This window comes from Camellia sinensis, chromosome 14 (assembly GCF_055761805.1).
Source record: "Camellia sinensis isolate YWXY chromosome 14, ASM5576180v1, whole genome shotgun sequence".
In the NCBI taxonomy this organism is placed as follows: domain Eukaryota; kingdom Viridiplantae; phylum Streptophyta; class Magnoliopsida; order Ericales; family Theaceae; genus Camellia; species Camellia sinensis.
In genome coordinates, this window is record NC_138974.1 from 51,654,618 (window position 1) to 51,670,522 (window position 15,905).

The 15,905-nt window shown below is 37.1% G+C and overlaps 1 protein-coding gene across 1 annotated transcript; it reads left to right on the forward strand.

The window, feature by feature from the left end:
* The first annotated feature begins 1,750 nt into the window (after window positions 1-1,750).
* On the forward strand, window positions 1,751-7,413 carry LOC114318003 (Polynucleotidyl transferase, ribonuclease H-like superfamily protein). Its single transcript, XM_028264815.2, has 8 exons — window positions 1,751-2,287; window positions 4,113-4,243; window positions 4,982-5,170; window positions 5,251-5,363; window positions 5,498-5,614; window positions 5,700-5,814; window positions 5,918-6,133; window positions 6,375-7,413. The coding sequence occupies exons 1-8, from the start codon at window positions 1,947-1,949 to the stop codon at window positions 7,025-7,027; spliced, it is 1,875 nt and encodes a 624-aa protein (XP_028120616.1). The 5' UTR covers window positions 1,751-1,946; the 3' UTR covers window positions 7,028-7,413.
* Window positions 7,414-15,905: the final 8,492 nt, after the last annotated feature.

The window sequence follows — 15,905 nt, forward strand, 5'->3', positions numbered from 1 at the left end:
TCTCTTGCCTTCTCAACCATTGATTTTTGTTTAATCCATACAATTCCATTGTTACAATAGAACAGATTTATGAGCTTTATTTATTGTTGCTTGTAATGAAAAAAGAATTGAACATGATTGGCTTTATTCTTTTGGATTCTTTTTCATTAATTTTCATTTTCTCTGGCATGATGGTTCACAATACATTATAGATGCCAAAATCTAGACCAATTGAAACCCAATTTCATTATTGGGTTGCGGTAGATATGGACCATAGTTCTTTGAAATCTATTGGGTTAGTTCTAATCTTTGAACAATGAATCTGTTTGAGAAGCATTTTATTTGAATTTTACTTTTATTGCCTGTGTAGCATGTATTCTTTGATTTTATTTTATTTTTTAAAAATTAATTTAGTTTATTTTTTATTTTTCATGTTAAATCTGGATGGCCTAATAATATGAATTTACAAATTTGTATGTATATGCTAAGGCCATTCTAGTTGTTTCTGTTTGCTGCATATTATAGTTCCCAAATATTATGAATTGTTACTTCTGCACAGAGACAAATCATGCTATTATGAAGTCTACTAGTTCTTACAATTTTTGTATAAATTTAATGTTGTGTTTGGAATGGATAATAAGGAGATGGAAGTGGTAAGGATTAGAGAGAGAGAGAGAGAGAGAGAGAGAGAGAGAGAGATGTGATGGCAGTAATGCTACCAGTGGAGGAGTGTGAGAGGAGGGAAAGGAAGAAGAGCAATGTTTGTTTGTGATGTTGTGGGTTGTTTGGTTACAAGGAACAAAGGGTAATTTTGGTATTTAGTCACCATAATATGCTGATGTAAGAAATTTTCATCACCTGTCTAACGACTAGTTAACAGAAGGATGGTTTGTATATATTGTCAGGTAAAGTAGGAGATGTCACTGTAATTATTCAAAGCACAGGGAAGGTCCCTGCTTTTATCAGAAACCTCAAGGGAGGTAAATGTAATTTACCCTTTAAACGATAGTAGTTGAATAATAGATCCATTATTTAGAAAATTACATTACTTTCACGTTTTTAATTTTTAGATTACAATTTTAAATTTAATGAGATAAAAAATGAATTTTAAAATTGAAGAGATAAAAAATGACACATTAAGCAAGTATTAGTGACCTATCTTAAAAAAAAAAAAAAGAAAAAAAAACCCTAAATCTAATATTGATGAGATTAAAAATGACACATTAAGCAAGTATTAGGGACCTACCTAAGGGGGAAAAAAAAAATCCTAAATCTAAAATTGATGAGATTAAAAATGACGGATCAAGTATTAGAGCATCTCCAATGATATTAGGCATTTTACCTATCTAAATATTACTATAAAGTATACATTTTATTTTGCCTATCAACGATTTCATGTTTCTGCTCCAACCATGCTCTTTATTTTAGCTATTCATCCAAATACTATTAACTTTATAGAATGTCACGTCAGCAACAAAGATGGAGGGAAATAATCTTAATGATTAAATACATTTTGCCTAGCCTTGAAGGCTAGCTACATGTAGCTAGTGAATGTGAGCTGAGCCAAAATGCCTAAGCATATGCCTAGTGCATTGGAGTTGAAAAAAGTGAGTCACATTAGGCATTTTGACTAACAAGCATCATATGCCTAGTGGGTTGGAGATGCTCTTAGTGACCTATCTAAAAAAAGAAAAAAAAAAAAAAAAAAACCTAAACCTATCTAAAAAAAGAAAAAAAACCTAAATCTAAAATTGATGAGATTAAAAATGACACATTAAGCAAGTGTTAGTGACCTATCCAAAAAAAGGAAAGAAAAGAAAAAGCAAGTATTAGTGTGTAATTAACCCTAAATCAAAACAAAAAGCAGGAGGAAACAAAATCCAGCTTCTAAAAGCCCTAACAATGACAAATGCCCTAACAATGGTGTCTTGCCCACACCTTAGTCATACACTGTAGCAGTTGCGTAGATGATTCCTCGGCCTCCTATGCTTCAGAGGCGCTTCCTCTCCACCGCCACCGCCACCACAACCACCACCAACCACCGCCGCCGGTGGCCTGTAAAGCAAGTTACCAAGGCCAATTTCTCGGAGGCCTTAGACCAGATCAAGAACCACCTCGGCGACTCAGACTTCGTGGCCGTGTCGTTGCAGAAGACAGGTTCGTTCTCTTCTCCTTGGCACCGAGTGCTCCCCATTGACACCGCCGACACCGCCTATTTCAAGGCCAAATACGCCGCCGAGAGGTTTCAGGTTCTTCAGTTCGCCGTCTGCCCCTTCTCCATTAGAGCTTCCAAGGTCATCGCCCACCCGTAAGTACCCCATATATTCAACTACTGCATATATTTATTTTATATTTTTTGCATGATTTGGTGTATTTGGATTAGAATTGCTGAAGTGACAATGGGTAGTGAGTATGAGTCTGTTGAATGGTTGTACGTTAGATAATTGAGTCATACATAGTTGTGAGAGTTGCAAATAATTGTTTTTTTTTTTCTAATTAATGTGTAAATTGTTATAAGAGTAAGATGGAAATGGATGCAAAAATAGGAACTTGAAGTGGTAATTGTGGGGAACTGTTTATTTAATAGACACAGCTTCTCAGTGTTGATCTAGTGGTAAAAGGTTACTCTATGAAGCACGGATACTTCAAAAAGGGAGATGTATCCGTATTGGATACTTATCGGATACTGATACTCCTTGGATATTCGTAGATACGTATCGGATACTTCTTAAAAGCATCGGATATTTCTTAATTAATTTTTTATTAATTTTGAAGTATCGGATACTCGAAGTTACATATTACTTATAATATTTTGTTTAGCTCTTTGATAAGAGGAATATAGTGAGAGTTAAAGTAATAGAATTTGTCAAATTGATGTATCTTTATTATCTCCCTCACTTCTCTCTCGCTTTCTCACTCTCTCATGTTTTTTCTCTCTGGTCTCATTTTTTTTTGGTGTTGTGGCATGTAAGGATAATGTTTAATTTGCATTTGCTTTTGCTTTTGTTTTTGCTTTTACTTTTAGTTTTGGATGTTTGAAGACTTTGAGGTTAATAGGAATCCCTCTCTTTATTTATTAATTTACTTTAAATTTTATTTTCATGCATATTACATTATTAAAATTATAAAAATATTTTTTTTTACGAACGTATCCCTGTCGTACCTGTATCATACTTTCCAAATTTTGACGTATTGCCATATCCATATCCCCATATCGCCATATCTGTACCCGTGCTTCCTAGGTTATCATTGATGACTTAAAAAAATATATTTGCTGAAATTTCTACTTAAGAATGGTTTTTTGGCTTTAGCTAAGGTCCTGTTATATTCACTGATGAAGAGGAACAAGTTGAAGCTATTGACCTTGAAGACTCTTAGTTTTATAGGAATCTTTCTTCTTTATCAAGTTGTCTTTTGCTTTAGGTTTTATTTTTATGCATACTGCATTACTAAAAATTGTAAAAATAATATTTTTTACGAACGTATCTCCGCCGTATCCGTATCCTAGTTTTTCAAATTTTGCCCTATCACCGTATCCGTATTGTATCGTATCCGTATCTGTATTCGTGCTTCCTAGGTTATACTTTAGTATAATTTCTAAAGGAAATGAAAAAATGGAGAGAGGAAACCACAACTAATCTCAGGTGATGGTTGACTGCAGCTTAACATATAATAGATGCAAGTTGACAAATGATATAATAGATTTAAAAAAATTTCACCTTTGTTAATGAGTTGTGCTATTTTGAATCTTCAATATGAAAGTTGGAAGGCTCAAATAAGAAATTAAAAGTTTGAGGGTCACAACAATAGTTTAAAACTTTTGTCCAAAAAAAAAAAAAAAAAAAAAACAGTAGTTTAAAACTTGGAATTATTTTTATGGGTGGTTAGTGGAATGTTAATTGTTGTTGATTATCTCTTTTTCCTTAGAAATTTGAATTTTTCTATAAAAGTGGAGTAAAAGCAGTACTTGTGGCTCTTAAGAGCTGTGTCATTACTAAGGTCCTCCTGAAGATTGTATATAGTTTTTGGAAAGCCTAAACAATCTTCTTCTTCTTCTTTTCGTTGTTTAAATGATGATTTATTTTTATCATTTGATAATTGATAGATGACCGTGTTTTATTTTTTTGGTACAGATACAACTTTCATCTCTTTCCAAGGGATGAGTTGAAAATAGGGATGCCCTCATATAGTTTTTCATGTCAGTCATCATACTTGACCTCTATGGCTCGAGAAGGTTTTGATTTCAATGCCTGTATATACAATGGTAAGGTACTTGTTTGAATTACTGGAGCAGAGATCTTATGGATGGATGATTATGGTTTTAATTGTAACCTTGTGATGTATTCTTTACATAGGAGAGTTCATTTCTTTACCTTGAAATTAAATGCTGAGAGAGAGGGAGGGAGCTGTTCTTTCAAACAATCATGTAATTCTTATTCTCCATGTATTTTTGAGTGGTGGAAGTCCCTGTCTTTCTTTAAGGGTTGGCCAGCATGTATCCCTTTGAAATATCCATTAGTATGATGATAAAGTTTCTATCCCTTCGTGAAGTGCTTGAAGAATTACCTGTTACTTTATTCAGAACTTTTATTTTGGGATCAGGTTGTAAATTTGCGTATGGGAGTCTAAGTTTTAACAATACCTATGGCTTCCAGAATTAATATGCCGATATGTCTTGGCAGCAGCCTCTGTTGGATTTTCAACCAGCGCTGTTGTAGAGTCTTTTTCCAAAGTGCTGTGGTATCTGTTTCGCTACCCCTTATTAAGGAGGCTTACACCAACTAATAAAGGGTTGCAGTCCGATGTCCTAGCACTTGTTTTACCCCTTATTAACAAGTACTTGCATGAGAATGCATGCAAACCTTGATGTTGCCTTTTAAACTATTATGATTTAATCTGTGTTTCAATTTGCCCATTTTTTTAAGCTCACACAAAATCTCTAATGTTAAACCTGAAGTGCCTTTTTTTTTCTTTTTTTTTTTTTTTTCATTGCCTTGTACAGGCATATCATATTTATCCAGAGCACAAGAATCAGCTTCGAAAGACCGAATAGGGAACCCTGTGCCTAGTAAATATGTAATACAATCTTCCTCTGCCCTTTCGGTGGCTGATGCAGTTTTTGTTGAAAGGATCAAATCACGAGTTAGGCATTGGAGAAATGCATTTAAAGACACAAGCACAAGGGCTGAAGGTAAGGAAAATGTTGCATTACTTTCTTGTTACGTTTGATCTTGTTCCTGCATTCCTAAACTATTTTCTTGTATTTGACAGAAGCTTTAATCAAATCCCTGAGAAAACTTATCTTAGGAAGTGAAGAGTATGGGTCCAGGCCATGCTTGAGCATAGATGTTTGCAGTGAACGTCAAGTGCAGCTTGCACTAGAGGTAAAAACTGAACTCTCATGCAACCATGCCACATGATTTGATGGAAGGAATAGCAGATTATTAATTACCTCCCTAAATATTGTTCTGATTGAGTTGCTCAGTAGTATTGTGAAATGTAATTGGTTTGGTTGCAGATGCTGAGAGATTTCTCTGAAGACCTTGTACCTTTATTAATTCCAACCAAGGGTGGGGAAACTCAGGCAGTTCGAGTTGTTTTGACAAGTTCAAAAGAGGACAAGGAAACTTTTGAGGTATACAGCAAACCATAATCATTGGTGATAATGCATGTTCAACCTACAAATGGTCTATGTAATCATAGTTTTATTTAATTGATAGAGGGAGCTTCAAAATCTGGAAGATGAACAAAATAAGCGTGTTCGTGGCTTTCGAGAGGTGATCGATTTGATTTCTACTTCTCAGAAACCTGTTGTTGCCCACAACTCACTTAATGGTCTATCTCTTGAATGAACAACTTTCAGTCAATTTAAACTATACTGGCCAACCTATTTCCTTACATTTATTGATTTTCCACTCCTATTTTTTCCTTGGTGCAGATTTTACATTCATTTATTCAAAATTCCTTTCCTCACTACCTTCTAGCATGGATGAGTTCAGGTGCTCTGTGCGTTTGGTTTTCCCCCACATACTCGATGTCAACCATCTGATGAAGGAAATTGGCCTTATGAAAAAGGTGACCAATTTACCTGCAGCTATTTCGTATTTAAAAAGACGGTTCTTTGCGCCTATTGATATGGAGATTTCTCACCAAGGCAAGTCACTCTTACATACTTGTCTCTCATGCTTACAGCACAATCTGTTTTAAGTAGTATATTGATTGGAATATGCTTTCATGATTGGTTCTCTTGGTGACATGGAATTCCTGGGTATTTGCCAATATAGTTTTTGTCATATTTGGAGAATTGAAATTGCTACTAATTAATTGTATCTGATGTTTCACGAGGTTAACAGTAATTTCATGTTCCATTAACGGGCCAAGTTTCAATCTTTCAGATGATGCAAGTGAGAGCAAGATCCATGGCCATGATGTTCTGAGGATAAGTGAATTGTTTGCTAAACTGTGCTCTATTCTGAAAATTGCCCCTGTAACTCACGAGGATGAAAATGGCCATTTGCCTTCTGTACTCGAAGACTATACAAACATTTTCAATCCTTGCTCCACAAGTTCCCAAGACCACACTATTGATGAGGATGTCTCAGTTTGGACAGACAACAGAAGAAAAGTTGACAGTAAGGATTTGGTTTTCTTGTGGGGATTTAGAGGTGGGATGTCTGCCAGAACACTCAAGAAACTTCTCCATGATTCCCATGATGTGTTCTCTGAAGAATTTGATATTCGACTGCTGGATAAGAGTTGTGCTGTTGTTGCTTTCTGGAATCCTGGTTTATCAGAGAGCTTTCTCGAAGCAATGGACTCTGGAGGGATAAGCTGTGAATCACTGGGGGAGATGATATCGGAAGGCCTAAGAGCTGCGACTTATCAGACATACAGGAGAGCGTGTAGGTTGGGCATATTGGAAGCAGATTTAGCAGATTCTTTGGAGAAAGCCTTGGGAGATGCTGACAGCCTTTCTGAAGCTCATTCCGAGGAGTCATCAGAGATCTATTGGGATAGTGACTTGATGATTAACCTCGATGATTTGTAAGGCATGGCGTTTCTTATTTTTCCTTGATGCGAGAACCATGATGCTTAAATCTATATGCTGGGCAGAGTAGGGCGATGGACTGTGATCGTGTAACAATTTTGAGATTGGTTAGTGCCATCTTGTATTTGAGAGGCAAGTTTGACTTTATTGGCTTTAAACTGGCTTAAATACTTGAAAATTTGAGTTCATGAGGGCTGGGTTATTTGTTTAGTTCATCCAAAAAGAGAGAAAGGTCAGTTGTTGAGTGGCACTGTTGCTGAGTTGGAGGATAGTGTTACATAATTTCCCTTGGAAGAAACTGTTTTGCGTTATTGTCTTTTTTATTTGAAAAAAAAATAAATATAAAGAAAAAGAAAAAAGGCTGCTGCATTGATGTTGTAGAAAAACACATTCTTTTCATATATTTTTTTCTTTGGACTATCGGTGGAAAATTGATTCTACTTGTGTTAATATAGTTCAAAATAGTGAGATCTACAATTTTAGAGTCAATAAACTTTCTGAGTAAAGGGGATCTACCGTTTTAGATCAATAAAAATTAAGGTGGCGTTTGGTAAAGTATTATAAATATGATTTGAAACTATGTATTGTATTTTAAGTTCGTGAGTTGTGAAATTATGATTTGAGTGTAGAAAATTTGTTTGGTTATTATGTTTTTTTTTTAATAGAGTGTTGAATTGAGTTTTGAATTGGAATTGAGTTTTGAAAGTTTGATTTGACATGTGACTTAAGAAAATTTGTTTGGTTATGAGTTTTGGAAAGAGTTTTCAAAACTTAATTCAAATTGTTATAACTTATAACAAAACACATTACTTTCACACTATTGAAAATTCTGATCAATACTCATAACCGAACTCTTTTTAAAATTCAATTAAAAAAAATTATTATTAACAGAAAATAACATTAATCAATTTTTTAATTGAAAATACTACAAAGGAAATAATTTTTTTTCAAAATAAATATTCAAAAAATTTAAATCATATATATTTAAATAATCTAAAAAATTTAATAAGTAAAAAAATTAAAATAAATATTTAAAAAATTTAAATCGTAAAAATTTAAATAATTTAAAATTTTAATATTTTAAGTTTAAAAACAACTCTACACTCAAATCGTAACCAAACACACAAAACAATACTCAATTAAGAAATTATTTTTAAAACTCATAACCAAACACATAACTCGAAACTCCATATTACTTTCACAACTTTACACTCAAATTGTAACCAAATATATAACGAAAAAATTAAAATATTAAAAAAAAATTTATAAAATAGAGTTTGAATTTATTTTTTAAAAAAATTTTAAAATTTAAAAAATTAAAATCATAATATTTAAAAATTAAAATATTTAAAAATATTCAAAAAATTAAAAAATTAAAAAAATCGTAATATATTTAAATATTAAAATATTTAAAATCTTAACAAAATTAAAATATTTTTAAAATATTTAAATATTTAAAATATTAAAATATTAATTTGAATTGAGTTTTGAAAAAAGTTTTGAATTATGTGTTTGGTTATGAGTTTTGAAAAGTAATAATTATATTTTGAATTGAGTTTTGAAAAATAAGTATAAAATTATGATTTGAAAGCCCAAAACAAATACCACATTCAAATCTGTTAATATTATAATAGTAGATAATATATGTAGATATTATATTTAATAGATAATATCTGTAGATAGTTGTTGCATAGTTGTATGCTTTCTTTTCTTTTCCTTTTGCTAGTTGTTGCATAGTTGGTGCTAGCACAGAGATGCTTGCTTTTCCTTTCCTTTTGCTACCTTTCGGTGGCTTCATATCATTCTGTCTTGTAAACCATCTCCTATATAATGGAGGTTCCATTTGATTGCTAAATACATCAAAAACATACAGAGCTAAATTGCTCTCTCAATCTCTCTCAATTTTCTTATATGGTATCAGAGCACAGGTTTTCTGCCTAGCCTCTTCTGCCAACATATTTTTTTTTTTCTACAGATTGCATTTCATCTGTATCCCTTTTTCGTCCATCTCTGAAATACATTTTTCACCACACCAGAGCCTTCGTCTCCTCCGGACGATTCTAACGCCACCAATTTCAGCCCCATCAGACGTTACACGCGCTCTCACGCGCCGCTTCTGTGACCGGCGCGTCGCCTGCCTCCGCCTTCCGCCACACACGCGCTCTACGCGTCCTCCACACTGTCCCGTGCTAACGTGCACCGCGCACTACCTTGTTAGCGTGCGCCGCGTGTTTCTGACGTCAGCACACGTCAGCCCTCTCTGCTACCGTGCACTGCCTGCCTGTTTTTGCTAACGTGCGCCGAGCCTTTCTTGCTAACGTGCGCCGCGCCCCTTTGCCTCTCATTTTTGTGCCTCTGTGGTCATATTTTGGGTCGTTTCACTCCTTTTCCCACTAATTTCGGCCTTCTGAATTCATTGGTAACCTCGGTTTTTTCAGATTCTACCGCCATTGTGCTATTTTTCCCTCATGGATCGCCCGGATTCCTCTAATCACCCTATTTCCGTTATTCTTGACGGGACTAATTATGTCCTTTGGGCACAAGCCATGTCTGGCTTCCTCAAAGGCAAGAAACTTTGGCGTATCATTACTGGGGATGTGTGCAAACCAGTCCCAACAACCACGGAATCCGCTGCCACGGACTCCGCTGCCACGGACTCCGCTGCCAAATATATCGATCGACTAGAAGATTGGGATAGTAAAAATTATCAGATCATCACCTGGCTTCGCAATACTTCTATTACATCCATCAGCCTTCAGTTTGGTAGGTTCCAACTTGAGTCTGCTTCCTCTCCAGCCAAGGCCATCTGGGATTTTTTGCAAGAACGCTATCAGACTACCGGTCTTGCTCACCAATATCAGCTTCTGAGTCATCTTCACCGTATGCGCCAAGAAAACACTCAGACCATTAATGATTTCCTCTCCCAAATGTATTATGTTTGGGATCAACTCGCTCTTTCTGAGCCTCCATGGCCTCATACTGAGGATGCTGCCTTGTTTACTACCTACCGTGACCAACAACGCTTGGTTCAGTTTCTCATGGCTCTCACTCCTCGTTTTGAGCCCGTCCGCGCATCTCTCCTACATCGCACTCCTTTACCCACTCTTGAGCAAGCCGTTTCTGAACTCCTGTCCGAGGAAACCAGGTTTGGTACTCTCCATCCACACCCTGTGGACTCTGTTCTTGCTACTCCCCAGATTCGGAGTTCTCCTTCACCACAGCGGTCCACTACCTGCAACTATTGTCACAACCGCAATCTTCCATCGACTCATCTTCTGGTTCATTGTCTCGTTCGTCTTTGTCGATTTTGCAACAAGACTGGCCCCGGTCATCTCCAACAAGATTGCTTCCGCAATCCTACCCGTGCCTCTCGCCATGGTCCTTCCACCGGGAATCTTTCCCGCAGCAACTCTCACCGTTCTGGGACTCCATTTAAAAACATGCCTGCTCCACGCACTGCTGCTGCCGCCTCCGAAGATTCACCTTCTTCTGTCCCTGCAGATCCTTCCACTCCGGTCTTCTCTCATACCGATGTTGAAGCCATGTTTCAACATTTTTGGCAGCATTCCGGTACTCCTCCATCTCCTGCTTTGTCTACCACCGCAGGTAACACTTCCTGGTACTTTGACTCCGCTTGTTGTAATCACATGACCTTTGATCCTACTATTTTTACTCCTCTCTCTTCGACTTCTCATGTTCCTTCTATCCATACTGCTGATGGGTCTCTTCTGTCTGTAAGTCATGTTGGGTCTGTTTCCACCTCTCACTTATCTTTATCCCATGTATATCTTATGTCTGCTCTCACTTTAAATCTTATCTCCATTAGTCAATTATGTGAGCATGGTCTAACTGTTACCTTTTCCCATACTGGTTGTTTGGTGCAGGACCCTCGGACGGGGCAAACTCTTGGGATCGGCCGTAAGCAAGGACGTCTCTACGAACTTATCCATCTTCATGTTCCGGATTCCTCTCAAATCACTGCTCCTACCACTGCTACCACTGCTCCTCCTTTATCTCATTTTCAGCTTTGGCACTATCGTTTGGGCCATCTTTCTATTGGTCGTTTGAAGTCTTTAATTTCTAGTGGTCATTTGGGTACTGTAAGTTCTGATGCTTTCAATTGTGTGTCCTGTCAACTTGCAAAACAACCTGCTTTGTCGTTTAATAAAAGTGATTCTGTTTCTCTTGCGCCCTTTGATCTCATTCATTCTGATATTTGGGGACCCTCTCCTACTCCTACTATGGGAGGCGCACGTTATTTTGTTGTTTTTATAGATGATTTTTCTCGTTTTACATGGTTGTTTCTTATGAAAAATCGCTCTGAACTCAAACAACTTTATTACAATTTTGCTGCAATGGTTAAAACCCAATTTTCTAAAACTATTAAGATTTTTCGCTCCGACAATGCCATGGAATATAAAGATTTTGACTTTCTTTCTTTCCTTAGGAGTCATGGTACTCAACCTCATCGTTCCTGTCCAGGTACGTCCCAACAAAATGGCCGTGCTGAACGAAAACATCGGCATCTACTTGACACTACTCGAGCCCTCCTTCTCTCTTCCTCTTGTCCCGAAAATTTTTGGGGTGAAGCCGCTCTCACTGCTGCTTACACTATCAATTGTATCCCTACACCAGTCATTCATAATCACACTCCATATGAGCGTTTACATGGCACCCGTCCCCCTTACGACACCTTTAGGGTTTTTGGCTCTGCCTGTTTTGTTCTTCTCCAACCTCATGAACGTACCAAACTTGAACCTCGTTCTCGCCTTTGTTGCTTCTTGGGGTATGGTATTGAACATAAAGGGTATCGCTGTTGGGATCCTCTCTCCCAGCGTCTCCGTATCTCTCGTCATGTGGTCTTTTGGGAACACACAATGTTTTCCTCCCTCTCTCAATTCCGTTTATCCGTTCCCTCACCCTCTCTGTGTTTTACTAACCCTTCTGCAGATCTGTTTTCTGATGAGCTTCCTTCACTGCCCATGCCTGACTCTCTTGAGACTGCCTTGCCTACTGGTCTTTCTCAAGCACCTGCCAGCTCTGATGGTCCTGATCTTGCTCCCTCGGACTCCTCACCCCTTGTTGAGTCTCTTCCTGTGGCTCCTCCTCCTCCTGCTCGACCACACCGGGTAATCCAACCTTCTACTCGTCTTCGTGACTTTATTGTTGGTTCTACTGCTTTTTCTACTCATGAACCCACCTCCTATCGGGAGGCTCGCTCTAATCCTCTTTGGCAGCAAGCTATGACTGATGAATTACAGGCTTTAGACAAAACTCACACTTGGGACATTGTTGATCTTCCTCCTGGCAAGACTGCCATTGGCTGTAAATGGGTATACAAAATCAAAACCTGTTCTGATGGCTCTATTGAGCGCTATAAAGCTCGCCTTGTTGCTAAAGGCTTCAATCAAGAATATGGTATTGACTATGAGGAGACCTTTGCTCCTGTTGCTCGTCTCACCTCTGTTTGCAGCCTCATTGCAGTTGCTACTACCCGACACTGGGATCTTTATCAAATGGATGTGAAAAATGCCTTTCTTAATGGTGTTCTTCTTGAGGAGGTCTACATGCAACCTCCCCCTGGGTCTACTTATCCACCTCATAAAGTCTGCAAACTTCAACGTGCTTTATATGGTCTCAAACAAGCTCCCCGCGCTTGGTTTGCCAAGTTCAGCTCTACTATTCATGACTGTGGTTTCACCTCCAGCTCTTATGATACTGCACTGTTTTTCCGCAAAACTGCTCAAGGGACCACCTTGCTTCTTCTTTATGTGGATGATATGATTATCACCGGTGATGATGTCAATGGTATTCTTCATCTTAAACAATTTCTTAGCCATCATTTCGAGATGAAAGACCTTGGTCCTCTCAGCTATTTCTTGGGTCTTGAAATCTTCCATGATTCCACGGGTTCTTTTCTCTCTCAGGCTAAGTACACATCTGATCTTCTCACCCGTGCTGGTCTTACCGATTGCAAGACTGCCTCAACTCCCCTGGAGCCTCAGAGTCGTCTTACCCCTCTTGATGGCACTCTTCTCTCTGATGCTACTCTATATCGTCAGCTGGTTGGCAGTCTTGTCTATCTCACTGTTACTCGTCCTGATATTGCCTATGCCGTCCATATTGTCAGCCAGTTTATGTCGGCTCCTCGTACCACACATTATGCTGCCTTAATTCGTATCATTCGCTATCTCAAAGGCACCATGTTTCATGGTCTTCATTATTCCGCCCGCTCCTCTCTCCAGCTTCGTGCTTTCTCTGATGCTGATTGGGCTGGCGATCCTACTGACCGCCGCTCTACTACTGGGTTTTGCTTTTTTTTGGGTGATTCTCTTATTTCTTGGCGCAGTAAGAAACAATCTCTTACTGCTCATTCTAGTACCGAAGCCGAATACCGTGCCCTTGCTGATACTACTCAGGAGCTTCTCTGGCTTCGTTGGCTTCTTGCTGACATGGGTGTTACTTCCTCTGGCGCTACTGCCCTCTTTTGTGACAATCACAGTGCTCTTCAAATTGCTCACAATGATGTTTTTCATGATCGCACCAAGCACATTGAGATTGACTGTCATTTTATTCGGCAACACGTTACTCATGGTACTGTCCATCTCCATCCGATCTCTTCTGTTGATCAACCTGCTGATATCTTCACCAAAGCTCATTCTCCTGGCCGCTTCATTGACCTTGTCTCCAAACTCAAGTTGGTTGATGTTTGTCCTCCTTGAGTTTGAGGGGGGATGTTAATATTATAATAGTAGATAATATATGTAGATATTATATTTAATAGATAATATTGTAGATAGTTGTTGCATAGTTGTATGCTTTCTTTTCTTTTCCTTTTGCTAGTTGTTGCATAGTTGGTGTTAGCACAGAGATGCTTGCTTTTCCTTTCCTTTTGCTACCTTTCGGTGGCTTCATATCATTCTGTCTTGTAAACCATCTCCTATATAATGGAGGTTCCATTTGATTGCTAAATACATCAAAAACATACAGAGCTAAATTGCTCTCTCAATCTCTCTCAATTTTCTTATAAAATCAATGGATGAAACTATAATTTAAGAGCCTTACCAACGGAGCCTAATATTCTCGCATATTTTTGTTTTGAGAGAAGATTCCTTGCATGTACACCATCCAATTAATCCAGCTTGAACTAGAATTCAGTTCTATCTTCAATTCAAAGATTTTACAAATGGGAAAAAAGTATTGTAACAAATTAACTAACCATCAAAATTTTATGTAAAATATACATGTAAAACATTAACTAGAATTCAGTTCTATCGTTTGTCAGTTACGCCGGCCGTTGGCAGACAGAGAGTCCACAATACTGTGGTTTAAAGTCACTTTGGTTCGTCGTTACTCGGCCTCGGCCCCTTGAAAGATCAGTCATCACGCATTACAGATGTTGACATGAACATTACTTCAAATACCACCACTTTGGCCTTGATTCTTTTGATTATCAGGCCAACTGAGAGAGCCAAGCTAACACTGAATTTAAGAAAAATGGCTGCGATCGCTTCAAATGTCGTCTTCTCTCTGCGAAAGCCCTTGTCTCGTACTTTTGCCTCGAATTCAAGCTTGTTTGGCAACAATTTTCTCGGAAAATCTTTGTCCGCTTCTGCTCAAACGAAACGATTTCATACGGCTCGGTTTTCAGGTTCGGCACCGATCAATGCGTCGTCCCATTCTTTCGATGTGGTCGTGGTTGGTGCAGGAATTATCGGGCTGACAATCGCCCGGCAGTTGATGCTGGAGTCGGATCTCTCCGTTGCCGTGGTTGACGCAGCTGTGCCCTGCTCTGGCGCTACTGGAGCAGGTTGTCTTTGGAAGTTTTGGCTTGTATGCTCTGTTTGGTTTCGTAGGAAGAGAATACATTTTATTTACGTAAGTGGGGGTTTGATGCCCCCTTCAATTATAACTTGTCATGTAATTATAACAAAGTTGGATAGACTAGTATATATTTATTAGATTGTTGTGTGGTGTTTTATCATTCTTTGATTGCGATGATATATCTGTTTTAAGTGATAGTAATGATACTATTGTTATGTTTAAGTTTTAATTTAATTTTTGCCAATTGAAAATAATAGTTTTACTTTAATTTGTCACTTCGGCAACTATGTGCCATTAGTACGGTTATTTTAAAAAAAAATATTTTTTCAATCAACGAAAAAATAAATTACATGTACTATCTCAAGATTACTACATAGTACCGTTTTGAAAAGTCAAGTAAAAAGTCACGTTTTTTATCTAAAGGAAAAAAAGTTAGCAGCAAAAAACGTAACAAAATTCATTTAGGGAGAGATAAAATTACAAATTGAGACTTATGACAAAAAAGTAAAAATAAATTTCTTATGTTAGGTAAGGGTATTTGGTCATTTTAATTTGATTTGATACCATAAACAAATATTAAACCAAAAAGTTAAAATTCAGTTTTTTACCAACTTCCCAAATCACTTTCCAAAAAGTTAAAAAACTTGGTAAAAAGTCAAAAGTCAACTTTTTACTAATTTCTCAAAACACCCAATAATTTATTCAATTGATAGATTATTTGATGTAATTTATATGAGTTATTTGTGTAAGACTATTTGAGACAACTTTTAATTATAATTTATAAAACAAAAATAATTTAAATAAACAAAAAAATTATTTATTTAAAAAGCGGAAAAAAATGATTTGAGTTTTATTTTTTAATTAACAACTTTCAACCATTGCACCAAACCAACAAGTATGGCTGCGTAAAATATCGCATAATCGATTAAAATTGCATCAATATGTCTCAATTTATATCACTTTATTTGCTAATCACGGATTAAATTTTAAAATTTATAATTTGCTATCGAAACCGTTCCGTTCCGGTGTAATTAATACATATATATTTCTTAAT